General features: G+C 33.5%; 1 protein-coding gene across 1 annotated transcript in view; it reads left to right on the forward strand.

Annotated features, from left to right (window-relative positions):
• The window catches only part of LOC100370730 (multiple PDZ domain protein-like), a 203,125-nt gene that overhangs the window by 26,743 nt on the left and 149,947 nt on the right, over nt 1–26,435 (forward strand). The window contains exon 18 of the mRNA XM_085503929.1: nt 3,233–3,428. Coding sequence (XP_085360055.1) covers nt 3,233–3,428 — 196 coding nt within the window. The remainder of the gene's footprint in view (nt 1–3,232; nt 3,429–26,435) is intronic.

Here is a 26,435-nt window from a genome sequence, read left to right on the forward strand (position 1 = left end):
ATAGTGTGGGTTTTAGGAGGGTGTGATAAATAGTGTGGGTTTCTAGATGAATGGTTATGAATAGTGTGGTTTTTATATGGGTGGGATAAATAGTGTGGGTTTCATATGGGTTGGATGAATAGTGTGGGTTTTAGGAGGGTGGGATCAATAGTGGGGGTTTTAGATGAGTGGAATGAATAGTGTGGGTTTTTATATGGGTGGGATAAATAGTGTGGGTTTTTATATGGGTGGGATAAATAGTGTGGGTTTCATATGGGTTGGATGAATAGTGTGGGTTTTAGGAGGGTGGGATCAATAGTGTGGGTTTTATATAGATGGAATGAATAGTGTGGGTTTTATATGGGTGGGATAAATAGTGTGGGTTTTTATATGGGTGGGATAAATAGTGTGGGTTTTTATATGGGTGGGATAAATAGTGTGGGTTTCATATGGGTGGGATAAATAGTGTGGGTTTTAAGAAGGTGTGATAACTAGTGTGGGTTTCTGGATGAGTGGTTATGAATAGTGTGGTTTTTATATGGGTGGGATAAATAGTGTGGGTTTTAGGAGGATGGGATCAATAGTGGGGGTTTTAGATGAGTGGAATGAATAGTGTGGGTTTTTATATGGGTGGGATAAATAGTGTGGGTTTTTATATGGGTGGGATAAATAGTGTGGGTTTCATATGGGTTGGATGAATAGTGTGGGTTTTATATGGGTGGGATCAATAGTGTGGGTTTTATATAGATGGAATGAATAGTGTGGGTTTTATATGGGTGGGATAAATAGTGTGGGTTTTTATATGGGTGGGATAAATAGTGTGGGTTTCATATGGGTGGGATAAATAGTGTGGGTTTTAGGAGGGTGGGATCAATAGTGGGGGTTTTAGATGAGTGGAATGAATAGTGTGGGTTTTTATATGGGTGGGATAAATAGTGTGGGTTTCTAATGGGTTGGATGAATAGTGTGGGTTTTAGGAGGGTGGGATCAATAGTGGGGGTTTTAGATGGGTGGGATTAAATAGTGTGGGTTTTTATATGGGTGGAATTAAATAGTGTGGGTTTTTATATGGGTGGAATAAATAGTGTGGGTTTCATATGGGTTGGATGAATAGTGTGGGTTTTAGGAGGGTGGGATCAATATTGTGGGTTTTATAAAGATGGAATGAATAGTGTGGGTTTTATATGGGTGGGATAAATAGTGTGGGTTTTTATATGGGTTGGATGAATAGTGTGGGTTTCATATGGGTTGGATGAATAGTGTGGTTTTAAGAGGGTGGGATCAATAGTGTGGGTTTCATATGGATGGAATGAATAGTGTGGGTTTTATATGGGTGGGATAAATAGTGTGGGTTTCATATGGGTTGGATGAAAGCATGGGTTTTAGGAGGGTGGGATCAATAGTGTGGGTTTTATATGGATGGAATGAATAGTATGGGTTTTATATGGGTTGGATAAATAGTGTGGGTTTTTATATGGGTAGGATAAATAGTGTGGGTTTTATATGGGTGGGATGAATAGTGTGGGTTTTTATATGGGTTGGATGAATAGTATGGGTTTTATATGGGTTGGATAAATAGTGTGGGTTTTATATGGATTGGATAAATAGTGTGGGTTTTGTATGGGTTGGATGAATAGTATGGGTTTTTATATGGGTTGGATGAATAGTATGGGTTTTTATATGGGTTGGATAAATAGTGTGGGTTTTATATGGGTGGGATAAATAGTGTGGGTTTTATATGGGTTGGATAAATAGTGTGGGTTTTATATGGGTTGGATAAATAGTGTGGGTTTTATATGGGTTGGATAAATAGTGTGGGTTTTATATGGGTTGGATAAATAGTGTGGGTTTTATATGGATGGGATGAATAGTGTGTGTATTTGGATGGGTGGGAAGAATAGTGTTGGTATTTAGATGGGTGGGATGGATAGTGTGGATATTTATATGGGTGGGATGAAAAGTATGGGTTTTTATATGGGTTGGATAAATAGTTTGGGTTTTATATGGGTGGGATGAATAGTGTGGGTTTTTATATGGGTTGGATGAATAGTATGGGTTTTATATGGGTTGGATAAATAGTGTGGGTTTTATATGGATTGGATAAATAGTGTGGGTTTTATATGGGTTGGATGAATAGTATGGGTTTTTATATGGGTTGGATATATAGTATGGGTTTTATATGGGTGGGATAAATAGTGTGGGTTTTATATGGGTTGGATAAATAGTGTGGGTTTTATATGGGTTGGATAAATAGTGTGGGTTTTATATGGGTTGGATAAATAGTGTGGGTTTTATATGGGTTGGATAAATAGTGTGGGTTTTATATGGGTTGGATGAATAGTGTGGGTTTTATATGGATGGGATGAATAGTGTGGGTATTTGGATGGGTGGGAAGAATAGTGTTGGTATTTAGATGGGTGGGATGAAAAGTATGGGTTTTTATATGGGTTGGATGGATAGTGTGGGTATTTGGGTGGGTGGTATAAATAGTGTGGGTTTTATATGGGTTGGATAAATAGTTTGGGTTTTATATGAGTTGGATAAATAGTGTGGGTTTTAGATGGGTGGGATAAATAGTGTGGGTTTTATATGGGTTGGATAAATAGTGTGGGTATTTAGATGGGTGGGATGGATAGTGTGGATATTTAGATGGGTGGGATGAATAGTGTGGGTATTTGGATGGGTGGTATGGATAGTGTGGGTTTTTAGATGGGTGGGATGGATAGTGTGGGTATTTAGATGGGTGGGATTGATAGTGTGGGTTTTCATGTGTGGGATAAATCATAGTTTTGAGGGAGGTGAGAATAATTATGTGCATTTTGAGAGTGGTGGGTTGAATAGGGGTTATTTGAGAGGGCCGGGGTGATTAGTGGGGCTTTTAAAGAAGGAAAGGTATAACCAAAATAAATGCAATTACTGCCTAATGCTAACATTTATTGAGAAATTGTATCATATACGTGTGTTTGCTTTAATTCAATACTGATATCCAAATGTTCATTTAGTACTGCATATACATTTATATGTACTAGAGGTTGACTACGTTAGTCTGTGCCAGAGATTGCAATTAACCTTGTACCCTGCTTCCCGAACCCCAAATATTAGACTGACTAATATTGCAAGTTCCAGTTCATTTTTTCATCAGGACTTGCTACACGAAAATGCTAACACAATCCCTGGTGCAATTATGTTGCATATTATGCTTTATTCTGGACCTGCTTCAAGTCGTTAACAAACATTTTCTTGAATTCACTAGGTTTTATGACAGCAGCTGAAAAAGGTAATGGTGTGATTGTCAAGAGCATTACCCGTGGTGGCATTGTTGATATAGATGGACGTATTAAAGTTGGCGATTATATAACGGCCGTCAATAGCGAATCGATGCGAGATTTAACAAATTCTCAAGCAAGATCTCTGCTTAGAAGATGTTCCCTTATTGGTACTGATATTCGGTAAGTCATTCCTTTTTTGACTCCCATGTGCGAAGCACAAAATGGGAGTCTTTGCAGTTAGTGTGTCTGTATGTGTGTATGTGTGTATGTGTGTATGTGTGTATGTGTGTGTGTGTGTATGTGTGTCCGACTGTTCCACTGCTATCTCAAGAACCATACATCGGTTTTTGATGAAACTTGGTGCATAGATGCTCTGGGCCAATGCGCAGATTTGATTAGGTTTTGGTAAAAATCCATGCTCGTTAATTACCTAATTTGCATGATAATTAGCTAATTTTTAGCTGTTCTATGACTGTTCCACTGATATCTAAAGAACCACTCATTGGATTTTGATGAAACTTGGTACATAGATGCTCTGAACATATGCGCAGATTTGATTAATTTTTGGTAAAAATCCGTGCATATTAATTACCTAATTTGCATGATAATTAGCTATTTTTTAGTGGTTCCATGACTGTTCCACTGATATCTAAACAACCACTCATTGGATTTTGATGAAACTTGGTACATAGATGCTCTGAACTCATGCTAGGTTTTGATTAGTTTTTGGTAATAATCCGTGGATACTAATTACCTAATTTGCATAATGATTAGTCAATTTTCGGTTTTTCCACTGATATCTCAAGTACTTATCATCACATTTCAATGAAACTTGGTACATAGATGTCATACGACACTGCACAGACCTGATAGTTTTTATGGTAATATCAGTACATATTAATTACCTAATTTGCATAATTAATTAATTTTCAGCATTTGATATAAGTAGTTAGCATTACATTTCAATGAAACTTGGTACTTACATACTCAAGGACTATGCAGAGATTGATTGTTTTCGATAAATATTTGTGCATATTAATCACCTAATTTGCATAATTAGTTAATTTTCAGCTTTTCCACAGGTATCTCAAGTATACATCGCATTTCAATGAAACTTGGTACATAGATCCTTTAGGACTATGCAGAGACCTGATTAGTTTTAGGGTAAATAATTGTGCATATTAATTACCTAATTTGCATAATTAATTTTCAGCTTTTCTACTGATATCTAAAGTACTAATCATCACATTTCAATGAATCTAGAATTATGCAGACCCAATTAGTTTCCGGTAAATATTTGTGCATATTAATCACCTAATTTGCATAATTAACCAACTTTCACACTGATATCTCAGGTACTATACATCACATATCAATGAATGTACATGGATGCTGTAGGACAATAGACAGACCTGAATAATTGTGGGTTAAAATCTGTACATATTAATTACCTAATTTGCATAATTAACCAATTTTAAGCTTTCACACTGATATCTAAAGTACCGTAAAAACTCCAAAATTTCGACCGGTTTTAAATAATTGGTGTTAGATATGTGACGTGTTTTTAGAGTCAAAATTAAGGTGCATTTTCGGACGGTCGAATTTTTCAGAATAGAAATCAGCAAATGAAAAAATGGGGATGATAGACAGTGTGCTTCATTAGTTTTTAAAAAATGCAATGTCCGTCAATTGACGTAAACTTGCTCATGTTTCACGGTAAAAGCAAAGGTCGTGGCCGAGTTGTAACTCAAAATCTAAACAAAGTCATCAATCAGTGAGTATTATGACAAGCAAAACAAAACATCAAGACGCGGAGAAGAGGTCAGCACAAAACTAATAGGTCAAAAGACAAAGCTGTCTCGCACTACCTAGAAAAACTTGCGAATGTTCGAAGTACAGGTACCCATTGGACAAAAGATGCATGGAAGTTTAGCAAACTATCTCCCCGACCCAGTGCAATGTATCCGGTTAGAATCAAAGCTCACGTGTCCGTTATTTGAGGGACCAAATTCTGCCGTAAATTCGCCCTTGGATTAAAAAATAAAATGGGATTTAAGAAAATAAAATGGGACTTTTAAGGTGTATTTTGGCGTCATTTTTCGGACATTTCAATCAATCCTGCCGGCTAAAATAGAGTCTAAGTTTTACCGTAGTCATTGACGTTTGTCTATTCAAGAGTACACGTGTATGATTTTTATCGTGACTAGCGTGAGCGGGTAAGCTTCCTTTCGAGAATGAGCTGTTATCACTGTGAACAATGTTAAATTATTCTTCAGATGACCAGTTTATTTTTTAAAAACAACTAATTTTTTTATTTAAAAAAATCATGCCGTTTTCGCATCAAAATCCAAGCCAAAATATCGTACTACAACATCAATCTATTTAAATAAGCTATGGTAATTTGAACACGTTGGCATCATCCAGCTTTTTGATTGGTTAATTAGCGATTTGACCTATTTGACCTAAGAGAACATGGCGGATATCCTACAGCATCAAACGTTTACTGTAGAATACTTTATTTTCGCTTGGAATTTATTTTCGCTATTTTCGCTGAAGGGATGATTCCGTGAAAATAAAATCCAGCGAATATACTTTTTTTCCTATATTTCACATTAAACTCATCAGAAATCAGTGAAAATAAATTCCTTACAAAACGCCCAAAAAGCCTTTTCAGCGAAAATTAATTCCAGCGAAAATAAAGTATTCCACAGTATACGAGACCGGAATCATTCGCTTACGATGAAACTAAGTTGACTTTTATTTGTATTTCATAACCATTCAACAAATTTATTTTGTGTACATTATTATAATCACTACTGAGTACAGTAATAATCAACAATTCAGAAACGCAGCATGCCGAGATTTTTGTGTTCGTTTTTATTTGAAACTTCGTTTATTTAGAATATATTTTCGTTACCAATAAAATAAAAATCTCTCAGTCAATCAGAAACCCGGATTCATGCCTTCGAGGAAGGTCCCGTTTGAACGCTCACATCGTTTTTTTTTTCGTTTGGGGGAAAACTAAAACTGGTCGCAATTTTCGAATAAGAATGAGTCGGCAATTTTTAGTGGAGTCGAAAATTTGGAGGTAAATAAAACACCGAAACCCGGCAAATAAATAGCCGGGCGAATTTTTAGAGGGGTCGAAATTTTGGAGTTTTCACGGTAATAATTATTCCATTTCAATGAAACTTAGTACAAAGATGCTCTAGGACAATGTACAAACCTAATTAGTTTGGGGTAAAAATCTGTTCATATTAATTCCCTAATAAGCATAATAATTCATAATTTTTTGGTTTTTTGGTTCTAATCACATTTCAATTAAACTTGGAGACATAGATTTTCTGTTACATTGCGCAGACCTCATTAGTTTTACAATCAAATCTGGTCATATTAATTTTCTGATTTGCATAATTAGTTTTCAGCTAAGTAATTTCAAATTATATTTAATGTGTCTCCAATACTCTCAGCACATGGGAGTTCTTTCTAAGCTTTCTTTGATTCATGATTGTGGTATATTTTTGTTGGCGTGATTCGGCAATACTTCAGAAATGGGTCAACACACAGGTGTTGATGTTCTTATCATATACATCATTATCCGGCTTTACAACACTGATGAGCAACGCAATGAACGTCCTTGTAACGCTATTGGAAGTGCCCCCTCACATCAGGGCAATAATTATCCCTGGTCCAGTGCGCCCTGCTTTCATCAATCAAAACAAAACGTGTCATTCTAAATTATGTCGTGTGTTTGAGGTCACGGCATGGTAAAATTGTAATTACACCTACATGTATAAGGTACATGTATATGATGAAACCTTTATGGACCATATCCAGTCCATAAAGAATAATATCACGCTCAGCTTTGTTGACCATATCTGGACAACATTTCTTTTTATGGATTTTGAGTAGCGTTCACTCAAAACTGATTTCAGCCAGTTACCGATACATCGTGTTGCTAGTGTTAATATTCATAGTTATTAGAATGCTTGTATGTCTTTTTGACGTTGTGAATTTTTGAATGAAATTGTAAAAATAGGATTAAAACAATTAAGATAAATGAAAGACAATTAGCTCAAATTAATTGCATTTTTTCATGAACCCTTTCATGAAAACTTTATGGTCTGGGTACAGCTTTTGCAGCCCTTGGTCACATGGCTTAAAGCACCTTTGCAAGATTGTTTGTTTCTACAAGCTTTGCTTTCCCAGGATAAAAAAATAGAATTTTATTCCACGATATTGTTTGTTTGTTTTATATCCTTGAACAATAGTGGTGTCTTGATATTAGATGATGTCTCATTCGATACAAATATACAGTCAAAATAAGTTTTTAGTAAGTTTTAATATCAGATTTTTTTTTTCTACTGTAAAAAGAGCACTACAAAAAAATTAAATATCATAGTTTGTAACTTGTCGCTACAACGTTTTCATCTTCTGCATTTTCTGGAGAACTTTAAAGTATTCATAATTCCAGATTTACCAAGACTCATGCAAAAGGAGACAGACAAATGACTTCTCTGTCTCAAAGCCAACCTTAAAGTGACATTTATAATGAAAGTAGTGATCAGCTCATGTCAGTGTACATAGCACAATGAGATTACCGAATAAAAACGCTGTCATGATGCGTGAATGTGTTACTCCAATAATTAAAAGTACATGTCGAACTACAGATATAACAAAGTCAAAGATACCACACAATATACACTGAAATTCACGCCAATGTACATTGTATGCCTAGCTTGTATCTTCTTAAATGAAACAGCTTGATTGCAGAGAGGAAGCTTTTCTGTGTAGTTTTGTAGACAGCGCCCTCTATGATTGATGATGAGCTGTCTTGATTAAATTGTCTTTAGTCTGTGCACCGTCCCTCAGGGACGGTGGTCTGTGAAACAAACATTGTTAAACATCTAACTCTCTTAAATCCGTATTTCATGACAAACACGTTATAAAAGGACTATTCATAATTATGACAGGTTTATTAGTAATACTAAATATGAATATGCTTTTACATTGAGCACATACAGCATTTTTGCTTGTATATTTTTTTTATCTATTTCATGAACTTATTGAAGATTAATATTGCTAGAAGTTAATGAGATATTTAATGGGTTAATACATAAAAGATGCAGCAGAGCAGAGCAGATAACAGCTCATAAAATGACACACAGTAACTGTAGATATCATCACTGCATCTCGTACATTCATTTGGTAGATAGTATTTATACCGAGATAACTTTGTATAAATCAAGCCTAGCCATCACAACATTGATATCAATAGTTTCTACACTAATTACAGATGTCAGCAATGGGTCAGATCAATACAATGCATCTATTCAATGCTCTCATCACATTTATAGTTGAACGATAATTGAAGTCTCGTTTGTCAGCAGCTCTCTTTTTTAATTTAGAATTTTCTCGCAACTCCCATTAGGTATTGTGTACTCCTAATAAAGATCATTAGATGGCATTGTGTATTGATACTACTGTATACTTTAATGTGATGTGGCTCACTAACCTTTTCACCACTATTTTCCTGCACTTGTTCTGACCTTTCACAAGATATCTTCTCATATTTGATAGAAATGTGTTTTGTCACTTTTCACCTTGACTTTAAATTTAGCCATGAATTTAAAATAGCCACTGTTGGCAGAAGAATTTTTACACAATATAAATATTGCATGGAATGCAGATTATACTTCATAGGCACATCACTTGCAGCTATGTATTTTATTCTCTAGTAAGAAGAAAAATGGAAATCTCGGTATTCCCTAAATTATTGGAAAGCCACTGTCTGTCCACATGTATAAATTTTTCTTTTAATGAAATCCCCCCCCCCCAAAAAAAAACAGCCTGTATTTTGTTCAAAGTAGATGGTAGTTAGATTTGACTGACTACTGGCTGTATTCTGCTGATCTGATGTGTTCAATCTTATCTTCATAATGATTATGTTAGTGGAAAAGAAAGGAATGTAAATAGACAAACAAACACATAAACAAATACACAAATAAATAAATAAATAAATAAATAAATAAATAAATAAATAAATAAATAAATAAATAAATATATAAATAAATAAATATATAAATAAATATATAAATAAACAAATATATAAATAAATAAATAAATTTCTGAGTGAAAACAAATTATTTTACAGTAGTTGTTGTTTGACACTAGTTGAGAATATTAGTCATTGTTGCTTCCTATGAAAGTTACTTGCATGAGTAATAATGTGTACTGTAATTTCACTTTTTTTCATAAATAAGTAAAATCCACTAAAATTAAATCCATGTGAACATGTAAAATAACAATAGTCTAAGAACTTATTGTTTTCCTCCCAAGTTTGTGAACTTAAAACCCAGTGAATAAAACATCAACATTAAATGTCAGTGAAAATAAATGTACAGTATCATACAGCTGTATTTACGCAAGCAAAATTTAGTTTCAAGGGTGCATGTTAACATTTCTTGTAAAAAAAAATAGAAAAAAAGAATGTTAGTACACCGAATCTACAGAACCTGACTCGGTTTCAAATGATGTAAAATACTATATTGTAGGTGGAATTGATTTTCACAGACAAGAAATCTTTGCTGTTGTGTATGAAGTTTATTTTCACTGATTTATTTTTATAAGGAAATATAGAAAACAAAAATGACCTAAAGGATTGTATTTTCACGGATTTATTCAAAAAGGGCGGAAAATTAAAAAAAAATTGTCAATTAATGGTTCTTTTCACTCCTGAGTGGTATAAATCCAAATCTATGTTGTAATATATTGGAGGTCAATGGCATGCTATAGTGATGTATACCCAGGTAAGATCCAGTAGTTTTAACATAATAATTGTAAATTAATACATGTTGAAAATAGAAGGTATTACTTTCACTATATTCAATTAAATATGTTTTGTAATTGATTAGGTTGCCATGGTGATATATAAGGCTGACCTATTATATGAAAATGAATCAAGGGAATTGAATAAGCAGAAATAGAATTTGTAAAACGTGTGCTTAATCAATTTGAAATGAGCACCATTAGAGAAGTGTGTTTTGTTCATGTTTGCATCAACTGCCCATTATTACTGTGAATTCACACTGCAAGATGAACACAATGGTGTTAGGGCATATAACTATTCATCTCTGATATTTCACTTGTTTACACATATCTCGCACTCCCAGAGGGCAAAAAAAAATAAAAAACAGCTTACTGATAACTTATTATAAAAAATGTATTTTAATTTTTGACTGCTAGTATTAAGAGCATTGACCTATTCACCACGAGTTCTCTCTTTTCTTGAAAAATTTGTGAAATATTCTTGTTTATAGTCTGCACTTTCGTTCAGAAGATTTGTACAGAAATAAAAAATGAAAATTGACTCAAATTTTGTATGTTGGCTCCAAAATTAGGGTTCATTTCCAGAAATATTGAAGAAAAAAGTGCAGAAAAATTTGGGCTTGAAAGTCTGGTGGTGATAAGGTTGAAGTCATGTGTGTACTAATTTGCAGAGCAATCAGTGCCCCGCGAAACAAGGCAAGTGTATTTGCACACACGTTTACGTGTACACTACAATCAGAGGTCAGGGGGGTCATATTTATAAAGATTAGCTTGGCTTAAAAGCCTGTTAAAGTTTATAGAGGATTATAAGGTGAATTATCTAGTTGTATATGACTGCACATGTTTTTCTGCGCAAAGTATAATTTTCTGAAATTTGATACAATAGATTATGCTAGAGAATGCTTGTATGTAGTTATAACAAAATCTGCTTAATTAACAATGAACGTTAGTTTCAAAGATTTATTTAAAAAAAAAAATAATATTCAGTACTTAAAGTTTACTAATGAAAATCATACTTCTAATTTCACAGTTTGGACAGTGGATTCCCCACTTGAACATTTTACATAGCACTTTAAAACTGTCAGGTTGAGGTTAATATGTGTTGATGTTTTGAGAGATCATTGGATGTGACTATGGAGGTGCAACTTTTGTCAAAAACTAGTACAGATGTTTTATATTTATTTCCAAATTTTAAGTGCAAAAATTGAAAGTTTACAGATGAAGGACAAGATACTGTAAAATATCTTAAATTAACTGCATGCTATTTTAGCATATTTTATTCAATGCATGAATTTAGATTAAGTGCCAACAATCACATTGTAAAAAATTACTTTTGAAATAGTCAAATTACAGATTAGCTAAAATAACATGCTAGCTCACAAGCCATGTTTGACAGTACAGAAATTAGAGAAATCTCAATTTGCATTTTCACTATTCCTGGTGTATATAAGGCCTGCTAACAAAAAAGAAACTTTGTCAGGAAAATCCATTGCGATCAGTAAATTTGTAAAGGATCGGTGAACACAAAAATGACTTTGAAATTACTGCTTACAATTTAGAGTTCTTGGTAAAAACTTCTCATTGAGTTTTTATTCAATTTAAACTTGAGTTCATGTTACCCAGGAGACTTAATGTATGTCAATTTAACATAATGTGGCAGTTCTAACAGAGTAAATTAAAATCAGGACACGGCAATCCATGCAGTCATTATAGTTTGGTTATATAGCCCACAGTTCGTTGTTGAGGGACTGTTTGTCTGAAACATTGCGGCTTCTGTGGCCACTGTCATTGACTATTCAGTCAGATAAAGCATCATACTATTTTGAAAATATACCTAACATTCACATCTACCGTAAAATACTTTATTTTAACTGGAACTAATTTTCACTCAAATGACTTTTTGAGTGTTTTTTATGGAATTTATTTTCCCTGTATCAGTATCTGAAGAAAAAGGTATATTTGCTCAATTTTATTTTCCCTGATTCAGCAAAAATAAAGTCTTTTATAGTACCGGTATATACGATTAATATGCAGTGTGCTGTCTAGCAGGACTGATTTTGTTGGTGTCTTGTCACATTGGTATTTTAAAAATCTAGGTGAGTTACCTTTTATAGTGACTGTTGGTGAGTGGTATTCAAGGAAAAATAAAAACTGTATGATGTGGTTGTAGGGAGTGTTCTGACCTGATTTTCTTTGTTTTAACACTTATTGATAATATGTGATATTTATATCACCAAAATACTAAATCCATAACTAGCGTATTAGATGTTTTGAAGATCAGTACATCAATGTATGATTTTTTTGTTGTGTATTTCATTCACCCGAAAATTAGCACAACTTGTACATGTATCTGTAATTGCTCTATCAGAAGCTAATGTTTAATAGAAGTGGACATAACAAATTCAAGAAAAAGAAAAATGATGATGAGATTTGGTTGAATTAAAATCAGTTAATTCATGCATTGAATCAATTCATTAGAATAGAATATAGCAGCTGTAATTCTTAATGTTTCACAGTACTAGTATATTGGACATAGCTACCATTCATAAAAGTGCATACATTACTAATAGAGCTAATGATGCTCACAGTGTCACCTTCTTTCATATACTTAAAGCGAGAGGGTTGTCAACTACGCACACGCGAGAATTGAGTCCCAAAGAACGATAACAACACACGCTAAAAATGCAAAGGTTCATGGATAGACGCTTGTCTGTAAACGATTACACGCTATGGCCATCTGACGCATGCGCAAGTGACGACTCCACCGATTTAACCCTTTAAGTGCTGTCATTTTTCTCAGCATTTTTGGTGCAACTTTTTGCACAGTTTTATCTATTTTTCTAAAATTCTTTCTTAATTTTGAACCAAGATCAACATTTTTGAAAATAAATAGAAAAAATTTATGTAAGTTTAATTTTATGAATGGTAAAAAAAATTAATAATTGATTTTGGAAATTTTAAAAAACTACCTGGCAGTCTGTCAAATTGACAGGCAACTATTTTTCCGTTTTGTCATTTTTTCTGTGACAATTTTGTCAAAAATAATGCCCAAAATAATCTGTTTGGCATATTTTTGACTGGTACTTTCAAATTCCTTTCTAAAATTCTATCACTTATAGCTATATTTATCATTTTATTCTATTTATTTATATATTATTCTTTAATACCAGGATCAGTTTTCTGAGTAAATATTTTTAGTGGTTTACCAGTATTTGGAAAACATGGACTGCAAATATTAACTGTATATGTGGTTAGATGAAAATAGAGGAGAAATTTTACTGCAGAGCTCTCCTGCCTGATGAAATAACACATCGCTTGCTTAAAGCATCCAAGTGAATAGGAAAAAAAAAGTATGTGATGTGTTAAAAAAAACTGTTAGGGAAAGGTGTTTTCAACATGCATGTGAACACTACCATAAGTCTTCATTTTATTGCTACAACACTGTAAGTGACTCAAGAGACCTATGCTATATATCCTTCATGTTAAATAACAGTTTATATCAATTGCACATAGCTGTGCTGCTCAGGGATGGACATGATTAACAAGTTCGGAAAAAGGTAAAAAAAAAAAGATTTGATTAAATATATAAAAGAGAATAAATAAAGAGAATGGATACTCAAACGAAACAATGATTTTTGTAAATTCCCCAAAGCCCTCTTGGTTACTATTTGGCTGTGCCCATAACTACATTTTGTACTATACATGTACCTTAATGCTGGTAAATACATAATGTATAGATAGGTGTACATCAAATGGGGTGCATGTAATCATCAAAATGCACAAATAGTGACATTGAAGAGTTCATGTGCATATATTTTTTCTGAGATGCATATGCACTGTACAAACATTTTTTTTTGTACAAGGTTGCATATCCAGGCATAAAACTGTACAGTTGTGTACTCATTTACATTACAGTTCAATCATAACTCAACATTTAGCTAGTTTTTACCTGGCTTAGAATAGCTTAGCTTGTTTTTAGTAGTAGTTTTTAGACGTAGTCCGAAAACGGGGACTTATGGTTTGCCCTGTGTGCGTCCGTGCGTCCGTGATAACCTGTATCTCGAACATGCATGGACCGATTAAGTTCAAACTTCAATCATACATCACACATTATATGGGACATATGCACATGCATTTTTTTCATGATCCGGTTAACGATAGCCGAATAGCGGCCATTTTAAGGCCAAAAATGCATCAAAATCGCACATTTTCACCATTCCGGACCCGGATCTCAGTTATGCATGGACGGATTTTGTTCAAATTTGGTACATACATTAAACATAATAGGACCTTGATGCACGTCATTTTTTTGGGGATCAGGTTTGAAATGGCCGACTGGCGGCCATTTTGTTTTAAAGAATTCAGTTCTGGATTCGTATCTGATACATGCCTGAATTGATCGAGTTCAAACTTCACACACACAAGGTACATCATGTCACAAATATGTATATGCATTTGTTTCATGATCTCATTAACGATAGCCAAATGGCAGCTGCTTTAAGGCCGAAATCGCATTGAAATCGCACATTTTCACCATTCCGGACCCAGATCTCAGTTATGCATGGACGGATTTTGTTCAAATTTGGTACATACATTAAACATAATAGGACCTTGATGCACGTCATTTTTTTTTTCGGATCAGGTTCGAAATAGCCGACTGGCGGCCATTTTGTTTTAAAGAATTCAGTTCCATATCCGAGACATTTCTGGATTGATCAAGTTCAAGCTTCACACACACATGGTACATCATGTCACAAATAGATATGTGCATTTGTTTCATGATCCGCTTAACAATAGCTGAATGATGGCCATTTTAAGGCCGAAAATGCATCAAAATCACGTATTTTCACTCTTCCGGAACCGAGTCTCAGTCATGCATGGATGGATTTTGTTCAGATTTAGTACAATGTGTTGTACATATGCAGGTGCATTTTGGATCAGACCGAGATTTCGGTCATGATCTGCTTTGAATGTATATGTCACTCAAATATGAACGGAACGGGGACGTGTCATTGACAATGACTTGTCAAAACTAACATGCCGTAGTTGGTCTAATAGCAGCTTTAATTTGTAAATGTATATTTTAATGATTCAGTATACAGTCAATGCAATTTTTGGTATATACATGTATGCTCTTCTATTGGAGATGCGCTTCTAATAGAGCAAATATGGTATATGTAAACTGTGTAGAATAATCAGTTTAAATATGTCTCATATTATTTACGTACTCAGTAAATACGAATTACCGGTAAGTTAAAATTATTTTTGCCAATGATACTCACAGTAAAAATTGTAATTTTTCATGAAAAGGTAAAACCAGCTTGAGAGTTGAATTAGTGTCAGAGTGTACTATATGTTAATGAGTACGCCTACATGGCCTTTTACTGCACACTGCGAGTCTTACAAATAAATGGAATAATTTCTCTGAGTAGCAGAGCTGCTGAGATGATTAGACACATATTGACAATGTGATCATCTTAGCATGCTTCCAGTCTAATTTGTTCTGTTCCCTTCAATCTAAACTTACTCATTTTCTTGCATTTCTGTAAATTCCATACCTTTTCAATCCTATCAAGGCTATTCCTGACAGTTTAATGATTGGTGTTTCCATAGTGATGAAGCATACAAAAGTTCAAGCATGTTTTTGATGTATTATATTTAACTTTATTTTCTCAGTCCTGTATAACGTAAAACCATTTTAACGATTGAATAGACTCTGACTCGGGTTCACATGGTTAAGAAAAAGCCAAGCTTTTCAATGCATAATATGAATAAATGAAATTTTGCTTTTATTAATATACTTATTAATGTTTTGTCATGGCGTAACTGATTCACATTACTGCCAAGAAATCTCAAAGGTCTGTTTTTTTATGTTTTGAATCCAATATTATCCACATTGTCTGTTAGTTTGTCATTTTGTTTATCATAGAAATCTAAATACCATATTTTCTCTATTAGAAGCGCAGCTCTATTCTTAGTGCATATTCATGTACCTAAACCAAATATACTGCAGTAGCTACATTTACTTTCATGCTAGATAGCTAATAATATCTAATTTTTATATTTTTACTTTTTCAAGGCTTTGAAAAGGTTTTGAATACCCTAATCTTGTCAGCCCCTGTACTTTGACTTGACCACATGAGGCGTTTTCTTGATAATGCAAGGAATTTCAAAATTACGCAAAGGTGACATGCTATCTACCGACTTCAGCTTCAGCATGAACACATAAATTTTGATGCAAAAAGAGGTGTAGTAAGTTTCCAAAAATAGTCTTATTTACTGAAACCAGTAGGAACCCTGATTTAGAAATGTATTTTATTTTGACCATAGGCACACCGCTGTAATTTACATTAAGCGCATGTGGTTATATTAGAGCAAATACACTACGAAAAAATCTATTTGCATTATGCATTCACATATGCCTTTAGTTCTCAGTACTATTGTATCTACATACTAGTATATTCCACGTTGAGATGTTGTCTTAAGCCACATTACCTAACATAATGATTGTACATGTAGCTATTGAAAAATACTAGACAGGAAATCAACTCTAAAAGCATTTCCTTGTCTAGCTATGTAGCCGCTGATTGGCTACATGATTATCATAATATATCTATATACAAGTTCATTTTATACCCAATGAAATATTGAACTTGTTTTTATTTTAATATTCTGGGTCATAGCCAATGCTTATTCTTTCAGTGTGCTCGCTATAAAGCTTGTGTATGTGAGCTTATATTAAATTGATGATGGTCTCCAGGGAATGAGTGACAAACAGCTGCGCGTCAGTGGGCCGGTCTTTCTTGGATATTAATTGTGTCATGCAGTTCATAATAAGCACCGTGTTCACTCTGATGCTGAATGTGTCGGTGCTTTCTCAAGCATAACTGGAGAACTTTAAGCGATTGCAATTTTCACCTAAAAGATGAATGTTAGCTATAGACGGGAGTATCTCCTCTGATATTTTTCTCGTCACCACCATGGGCATATGTCTTGTCAAGAATTCCAAACGGAAATACACCACCAGCATTAAGAGCATCAATGGACAAGTTGGTGGAAACACACGGTAGGCATCTCTACTCGCCGGCAGTGTTTTTTTTTCTATTTCCTCGTCACAATGAATGAATGGATAATTGATTGGTTGATAAAATGAATGAATGGATAAAAACATGAATATTTTTTATATCCTATATCATCTTCTTAAAGTACTGGTAACAATGTTCTTGTTTATTCATTGCTTTAATTATGCCAAACTTCTGGCTAATTTTAATAATTTCATAATTTTCCCACTTTAATCAGGAAAAAACAATTGGGAACATTCTTTTAAGGTAGAATGCTACTCGCTAGTTTTTTTTTACATGTGCATACATTTTATGGCAGTAGCAATATTTTATGACATTTTTCTACAATTATTCATTTTAGTATTAATCAGTAGTTTTTTTGATTCACTGACAATCTTTTTTTTTAAAAAAACTGTTAAATAATAAGCATAAAATGCCATTTTAGCATCGGTTTCCATAGACCACAATGAAAACACATTTCCTCAATTTTTTAATACTTGAAAAACATTAAAAAGTACCTTGTAAGACAATAAATCTTTTTATCATCATAAATCACTGAGCAGTCATGGTAAATGCCCCAAAACAGACAAAACATGCTTTTTTTCAATCCATTGATTTTCTTAGAACTGAGTACAGTGACCCCATATTTTTATTCCATTTCTTTCATTCTTGTGTATGTAAAAATGAAGAAAATGAAATATTTTTATTTCTGTGTAGCAAGAAATAAAAAAAAAAAACGGCTAGTAATACCTATTTTTTCATTTCCTGTCTTTAATAATTGTTTTTTGGGAGATTTTTATCTTCATACTTTTAGCATATAAATAAAAATAATAATAATAATCACATTTTTGTTCAGTGTCACCTACAATGTACTTTTGTTTATATAGTTTGAATGACCTTAAATTCTCTGTAACGTCTCGGCATTGATCAGTGTAGTTATAGATACATGATTTTTAGGAAATTCTTTTCAGTTGCCACTCCATATATATTGACAATATATGTTGTGATAACTTGGGTTGTATCAATATCCATTGTTACGGTTCCCATGACACTAATTATTGATTGATGTCAAGCCAATAACCTACAGTGTATCATACTTTACAGTGTCTGCAAATCTGATTAATTTGCTGCGCGACATAAAGAGAGTACCTGTGACTGTTAGACTGACTGCTATATTCTTTATATTATGTGGTGTATATACAGTAATATATACTCTCTTTTTAAGTTGCCATTTCGTTACTGTGATATTTATTTCCTGTTTTTGCTTCCACACATTGAGAGCCTTTACATTAAACCTGTATGTATGTCTGTCTGCCTGTCTGCCTGTCTGTCTGTGTGTCTGTCTGTCTGTCTGTCTGTCTGTCTGTCTGTCTGTGTGTCTGTCTGTCTGTCTGTCTGTCTGTCTGTCTGTCTGTCTGTTTGCATATATGTGTTTATATTTCTTCATAACTGCTATATTTTTCAGATTTTTGAATGCTTTTTCTTGAAATTTTTCAGGGAAAATTTGTCATGCATTTTTCAATAGTATCTTAATTATATGCCATATTTGGTGTTGGGACTGTTATATGCTATATTTGGTGTTGGGACTGTTATATGCCATATTTGGTGTTGGAACTGTTATATGCCATATTTGGTGTTGGGACTATTATATGCCATATTTGGTGTTGGGACTATTATATGCCATATTTGGTGTTGGGACTGTTATATGCCATATTTGGTGTTGGGACTATTATATGCCATATTTGGTGTTGGGACTATTATATGCCATATTTGGTGTTGGGACTATTATATGCCATATTTGGTGTTGGGACTATTATATGCCATATTTGGTGTTGGGACTATTATATGCCATATTTGGTGTTGGGACTATTATATGCCATATTTGGTTTTGGGACTATTATATGCCATATTTGGTGTTGGGACTATTATATGCCATATTTGGTGTTGGGACTATTATATGCCATATTTGGTGTTGGGACTATTATATGCCATATTCATTGATATTCATAAACAGTAGGAAATATTGCTCTCTTTGATATTTTTGCTGCCATTTGCAAGTAAGGTCTATTGATTTTACTGTCTAATATACTATCAAAAAGTAACGACCTCAAAGTGCAACTGTAGAATAAAATAATTGAGTTATATTATACAGCAAAATATGCATGAATGCAGCAGAGGTCCATGCCTTCCCATACTGCCTGAGTGCATACTTTGCAGTATTCTTGAGATAAACTTATTATTATACATCTTGTTCCTGCTTGTAATAATAATTTAATGAGACTATAGCCTGAGATGGCAACGAGGGAAACCTTCAACCCTTTGCAAAAATTTGTGCTTAGTGACAGGATTCTGATTCCGTCATGCGTTAAATCGCTTCTGCGTCCAATATAAATAAAGCAATGTGTTCAAATGTGATGTCAATAACCTTGAACACATCAATGTTGGGAACATACAATGTAGTTATGTCATATAAGTGAAAATTTGAATTGTTAATTAATGCTGATATGTTTTGAATGAATGATGATGCGTTGTTTTACTGATCAGCAAATTCTGTATATATTCAGTCCTGTATAAACATGAATGTAATATACTTGAACATGGGGCACATTCAAAACAAATACTGATTGAATTATTCAATTTTATGAATCTTTATTAATTTTGTTTCTTCATAGTTTTAGATAAATTAACCACCAGCTTTTCTCGTCCAAATTTTCTGCTTTTTTTCCTAATTTCTTCAATATTTCTGAAAATGAACAATAATTTCGAAGTTCATTTTCAGTTTTTATTCCAAAAATTTGGCTATTTTTGTCGCAATCTTCTGAAGGAAAGTGCAGACTATAAGCATTTGTCATGAAAAGAGGGAACTCATAGTGAAAAGGTAAATCTCAGATATTGAAATGAAGAAATAAGAGTTTAAATGTTTGAAGGCAAATGTATGATAATTCATAATTGTTAAATGCTGATTTGGACACAAATTTTCAGCTTTATTCCCAGTACAAATTATGTTTTGGGAGAAAAACTGCCTTAAAATGCAAACATTTTTGGAACAATTTACATATGACTAAAGTTAAAGCATTTTTTATTGCTTTTAGATATTGTAAGAATTTTTTCTCTTCAAAAGCTGTGCGGAATTAGTTTGTTGAGTATGTACAGTGATCTGGGTTTTGTGGACAGCAGGTTGAAATAAAAGCAAATTACAAAATTCAAGGAAATCTGATTTCTTTTTTTTTTATTCTTTTATCCAAAATTTTGGTGAAAACGTGCAGCCCATAAGAAATTATGTCAATTTAGTCAAAAATTGTAATCAAATTAAAAAAATATACATAAAAATCGTGAAAGTTTGCTTCAAAATATTAGCAGGAAAAATATTGCATTTAAAAATTTGAAATTTAACATACATGTAGTGAAACAATTTATAGTGTGCAGTTTGCTAGAAATATTCATAAAGTCAAACAAAAAAAATTTATTCTGTAAAAATTGTGGTATAGCATGCGAGTACCAAGTACATAATTTTTTTTTTTTTTAAAGTTCATTGTGGTTTTTCGCTAAACTACTGGACGTTGTACCTCTGACATTAAAATTTTGCGTAAATAAATTATGTTATTTTACACGTTGCACGAAATCCATTTTCAACACAACTCACAGCAACAGTCATCACTTTTAAATTATGAAATGAGATGTAATTTTAAGACTTGAATCTTCTCCTTGTAGACTTCAAAGCAGCAGGACTATCACCCGTTAAATGAATCCATTACAGCCAGATAGTCAGTATGCTTTGGAATAACTGGTTTCTTTTTCAATTTAAACTGCTATAGATTTCATGCTGCCGCATATAGTAACATTTTCGTTTATGTACATATCACTTGCCGTCATTTTCAGCCCATATATTAGTTCATACATGTATGTTTCATGACCTCTTCATTACAAAAATATCGTATAATGGATTAAATGCACTTAAAAGAAGTGTTTTGGCTTGTCACTGTGCAAATAGGATACTGTAAAATACTTTATTTTAGCTGGAATACATTTTTGCGGAAAAGACTTTTTGGGTATTTTGTATGGAATTTATTTTCACTAATTTTTGAAAAGTTTAATGTAAAATATAGGAAAAAAGGTATATTCGCTGGATTTTATTTTCACTGAATCAGCCCTTCAGCGAAAATAGCAAAAATAAAATCCAAGAGATAATTAAGTATTTTGCTGTAAGTAGATTTGAACAGCATAATGCACAAATGAAATATATATATAATTTTGTTTTTAACTCCCCTTTGCTCCGACAAATCTTCTCCAGCCGTCACAGTCCTGGGCAAGCCATCCTATTTCATTCCAGGTCTTCCCCGCTGCCTTCACTTCCTTCCCCAGGTGCCCAGAGGCCTGCCTCTCTGTCTTTCCCAGGTGGTGCCCATGCAGTGTCATGGTGTCTGGTTCTACCCATTCTTAGTACATGTCCCAGCCATCTCCAGCGTCTCTGCTTCACCTCATCTATGATGCATTTGATGCATGTGAGCCTGCAGACATGCCGTTCCCTGTGGATCTTTAGGAAATGGCGGAGCCAGCATCCTTTAAACCCTCTCAGCCTGCTTTCAATCTTCTTGTTGGTTCTCCACATCTCGGAAGCATAGAGGACGGATTAGACATTCACTTGTAGATCTTCAGCTTGGGGGTGGTTCAGAGGGCCTTGATCTTTCAAACATTACACAGTTTGTTGAAAGCCTATTGTTTCAGTCCACTTCTAGTGGATAGTTCTTTCTCAATGTTGCTGCCAGGGTACTTGAAGTTTTGTACTTTCTCAAGTTCAGTGCCTGGCTTTCCTTCGCAGTCAATGATGATGAGAAAGCGGGTGGGTGATATCATGCAGTCCTGTCTAACTCCTGTTTTTATGTGGAGCTATTCGCTTTGTTGTCCATCATGATTTACACAGCACTGGTTGTTGGCATACATGTACACACCGTTACAAAGTACTGCGATTGGTCAGTTGTACAGGAACTATAAATAAAAAGTTTTAAAAATTAGATAATTTCCCACTTTTTAGTTTGTTCATAGACCCTCAACATTGAGGGTCTATGGTTTGTTCCACTCATGTCTTTTAAGGTCTATGGTTCCACTGAATATTTGTATTATATTGTTATTTTAATACAGTCAAAGTTAATAAAGGAGAGTAAGTTTAAAATGTTGAAGCACATTGAAGGTCATTATATTGTCACCTCCAAAAAGCAAAGAAATTTTTTTTTTATTGAAATATTTATAAAAATAAAATAGATTGTTATCCTCAAAAAACAAAGAAAGTGATTTTCAATATTAAAACAAATACATTAAAAGGTGCTTTTTATTGTTCAGCTGATCATGATAAGCTTGTGTAGTCTGTAACCATACTAGTGTAATCCCCAGGCTTACATGGCATTTTCTTCCCCCTGTTCTCTTCATTGATGAGGATAAGGAAATTGTTGTGAACACTGTAATACACATGAAATGAGCGTCTGAGTTAAATGGACTGAGTGGGTTACTGATTGCACTCTACGCATCCAGGGATTTATATTACTTTATCCTTTTTTTATGTACGTATGTATTGTATTTTCAGCTTTTCATTCCTATCCATCCATCTGCTTATCTCCGGGATACGAATAAATGATATCCGCCCGCAGGTTTAATCCAGTTATACTATTTTATAATACACTATTTAGCTTGTTGTTAATTGTGCTGACTGTATGCAAACCTTATGGCGTATAGTAATCAATTCCAGGCTTAAACTGTGGCTATTGGTGAATGCACGGAATGATTGTGACCAGATTACAGTGTGCCGAGACGCAATTCATCGTAATGCATCTGCTCTGAGTCCTCTGCGAAAATAATATTTTCGATAATGAGAATGCGTATACTGTATTTTCTTCGATAGAACCACATATAAACCAAATATCACATTTGTTGTATATTGAGTTATTGAGACAGGACCTATTTAGACCATAGAAACACGACTGTCATTTACGTATTGAAGTGCATGCACTACTAGAACGGTAGCGTTCTATTTTTCTCTTGTAATACAGTCATGATTATATGTAAAATTCATTTTCGCAGTTAATGTTAGGACACGTTTTGAATCCAGTCTAAAAGAAAGAAAGCATGTTTTATATAGCGCTGCGAGTCTTCAAAATAACTGTCAATCATAGGTTTGTGACAATACATCCGTTCAAGGCAGACAAAAATATGTTGGGACTTGAAAAAAACATCTCGGGTAACGTTTGTATTAAATTACAAATTCCAAGATGCACTGTCTGTTGAAATTTGCATGTGACTACATGTTTATTGAAATGTGTCCGCTTGAATTCTGCACTATTAATTTAAAAGCAAGTGGTAGATTCCAACTTATAACTTTCTATTTGAAGCACATCTTCAATTGAAGTACAAATGAACATAAATTGCATTTCTTGTCTACTGTATCATCGAAATATGACTTAATTTGACTAGACATGAGTGATGCTTCTTTTAGAATCAGCTGCATTCTGATAGTTCTTTCTTGTGTAAAATTTCTGATGAGTTAGGGGGTACTATTATTTCCCATAGGCGTATCCTGATATTGCTTCTTTTCTAAAACTCTATAGAGTTAGGGTGTCCCATTTGTCCTTGTTCGACCAGGATCTAGTCTAGTTTTATCAATATTAATCAGTAAAGTTTTATCAGCATTTGCTATTTTTTTCTGATTTTTATTACCGTTCAAGACGAAATTCATTTAAACTTGATGAATGAATTTATATTAAAAGTCTCATACTTAATAGTCTGTCTACTCAAATTAAATACAAGATGCATACTTACTTTAACTAGCATCTAATGCAGTAATTACTAGAAGAAATCAAAGCAATCGAAAGAAGATGCATTATTAACAGAAGCCTACAGGCTAAGTGTACACTCCGACACAATTAAGGAGCAATGTGGCTTAGTAGTGTGAATAATGTAAATTTTAAAAGCACTACATGCTTGTTTTTTTGGGGGGCTTGATGAAAAGTTGCATCAAATAGATTCTGTTGATTCAAGTGTGTGCCTGTTAGTCTGTCCTGACCTGTATTGCGGACATGCCTGGACTGATCTACTTCAGACTTTACATATACAAGTTGCACCATGTGAGATATGTGATTACCCATTTGGTTTATGATTCAATTCAAGATGGCCAGATGGCGGCCATTTTTGTGCTGATAATGCATAAATTCTTGTCATTCTGGAACTGGATCTTGGTCATTTATGGATATATTTAATTTAAACTATGTATATCGATCATCATGTGTTTGCGATCAAACTTTACGCCTTCGTGTACATCATATCATATTATTGAGTTTGGATTTGAAATGGTCGTCTGGTAGTTCCATCAAGATCAAGGCCTTTTTGCCAGACCCTATCTGCTTAATCAGTCAGCTCTGGGAATCAAACCCATAACCTCACTGCTACAAGGTGAACACATTAAATCATTGTACAATCACCCAGGTCAGGTCTTTCAATTAAGTTATTGTCAGAAAAGATAATAGTTACGGTTTATATTTGGAGCTGTCACATTACACAGTAAATAAAATTCAATAATTACTATTGATTAAAAATCAAGCTTTTCCTTCCTTTGCTTGGGTCCGTCGGTAGAAAAAAAGCTGTACTGTAAAAGTCTATCCTACTTGAATAAGGGCATGGCTGAAATAAATACATGTATGCTATATTTTATTAGCTTGTATATTTGTGTATATTATCCAAATAGTATGGATAAGTGAACTTCATATAATTGTAAAAGTTGAGATTACTTCTACGTGCATTAGATAATGATAGTTGTCATGGAAACGGAGCATGTCCTAATTTGCCATTTCTATGACATGATTTAGACAGACAAGGATAACGTACCGATAGTATGTTAAATGCCATCTATAGAATTTTAATTTTGTGAGAGACGCATTTTCGTGAGTTAATGAAAAACGTGAAATTTTGTAGCAGTGAGAATGTCTTTAGGCTCTTCTGATGGGGAGTCTTTTGTCCAATTTTGTCTCCACAAGTGTTCTAGCAGCGAAAATTCAGCAGTTCACATAATATACTGTAAAATAACTTTTTTTTGGCTTGGAATTTATTTTCGCTGAAGGAATAATTCAGTGAAAATAAAATCTTATCAAATATACCTTTTTCCCTATATTTTACATTCAACTCGTCAAAAATCAGTGAAAATAAATTCCATACAACTCACCCAAAAAGTCTTTTCAGCGAAAGTTAATTCCAGCTAAATTAAAGTATTTTACAATACTGCACATGTACATTTTAAACAACTATGGTTCAAACCCTTTAAAAACTAAATTGTGTATTCTAAATTTCTTCAAGTAAACAGTCACAGGTACTATCATAGCAAAATTTCAGGAAATTCGTATAACAAATAATTTCTTATTTAGTCTGCTTTTCATTCAGAGTGCTGGATCATTACTCTATTACCTTATTATTTTGTTAACAATTTCTATAAATAATTTTTTGCAGAATTAATCTTCTTGTCATGATTTTGTGTAAATTACCTGTTGAAAGAAAGTTAATCCAATTATTTGATTAGTGTTAGTGAATTTTCAGCGAGACAGTTATTACTATGGGACAACATAAAAAGATTGATGTAGGATATGAAAATTAATTCCTTAATTTATGTGTCTGCATAATAAATAACTTAATTTCCATGGTAACCCCTCCCCTCTTTTCTTCCAATTAAGTCTTTACTATTGATTATCAGTTACAAATTTTATCTGATTTTCAGGAATAATGCAACACTATCATTCTTTATTATATTAAACATATCTGTTTTAATTTAAAAAGTGGGCAGGACACACACGATAGGCTAAAAACAGCAAAATGCAAAATAAAAGGGACTAGTAGTAGTCATCACAATAGTAAAATAAAACCAAAATAAAACAGGACTTAGCTTAAAAAAGGGTGAACACAACTTTTTGAATGGGCAAGCCAATTCTTCTTCAGGTGAATGATTAAAACAGCTATGAACAACTTTAAAGCACAGAACTTGGGTTTATTATGAACAAGGACTCATTAAAAAATAATTAGATTTTGTTGGATTTGACCACATTGTCAATTGCTGATTAATGTGTTATCACAGTTGATGCATCACTGTGTGTTTAGTACAAAACCAAGGGTGTATGTGATGCATACAATGCATGGAAACACATTTACAAGACATTTATATGCACTCAGTGTGGTGACTAATGATTCAAACTAAAGTGAATGTGACTCAAAAGTAAAAATAATGTCATACATGTGACATTTCATTCTACAAGGATGAAGAAAATGAAAT

The sequence above is a fragment of the Saccoglossus kowalevskii genome, chromosome 9, assembly GCF_978046115.1.
Source record: "Saccoglossus kowalevskii chromosome 9, keSacKowa6.1, whole genome shotgun sequence".
Lineage (NCBI taxonomy): Eukaryota > Metazoa > Hemichordata > Enteropneusta > Harrimaniidae > Saccoglossus > Saccoglossus kowalevskii.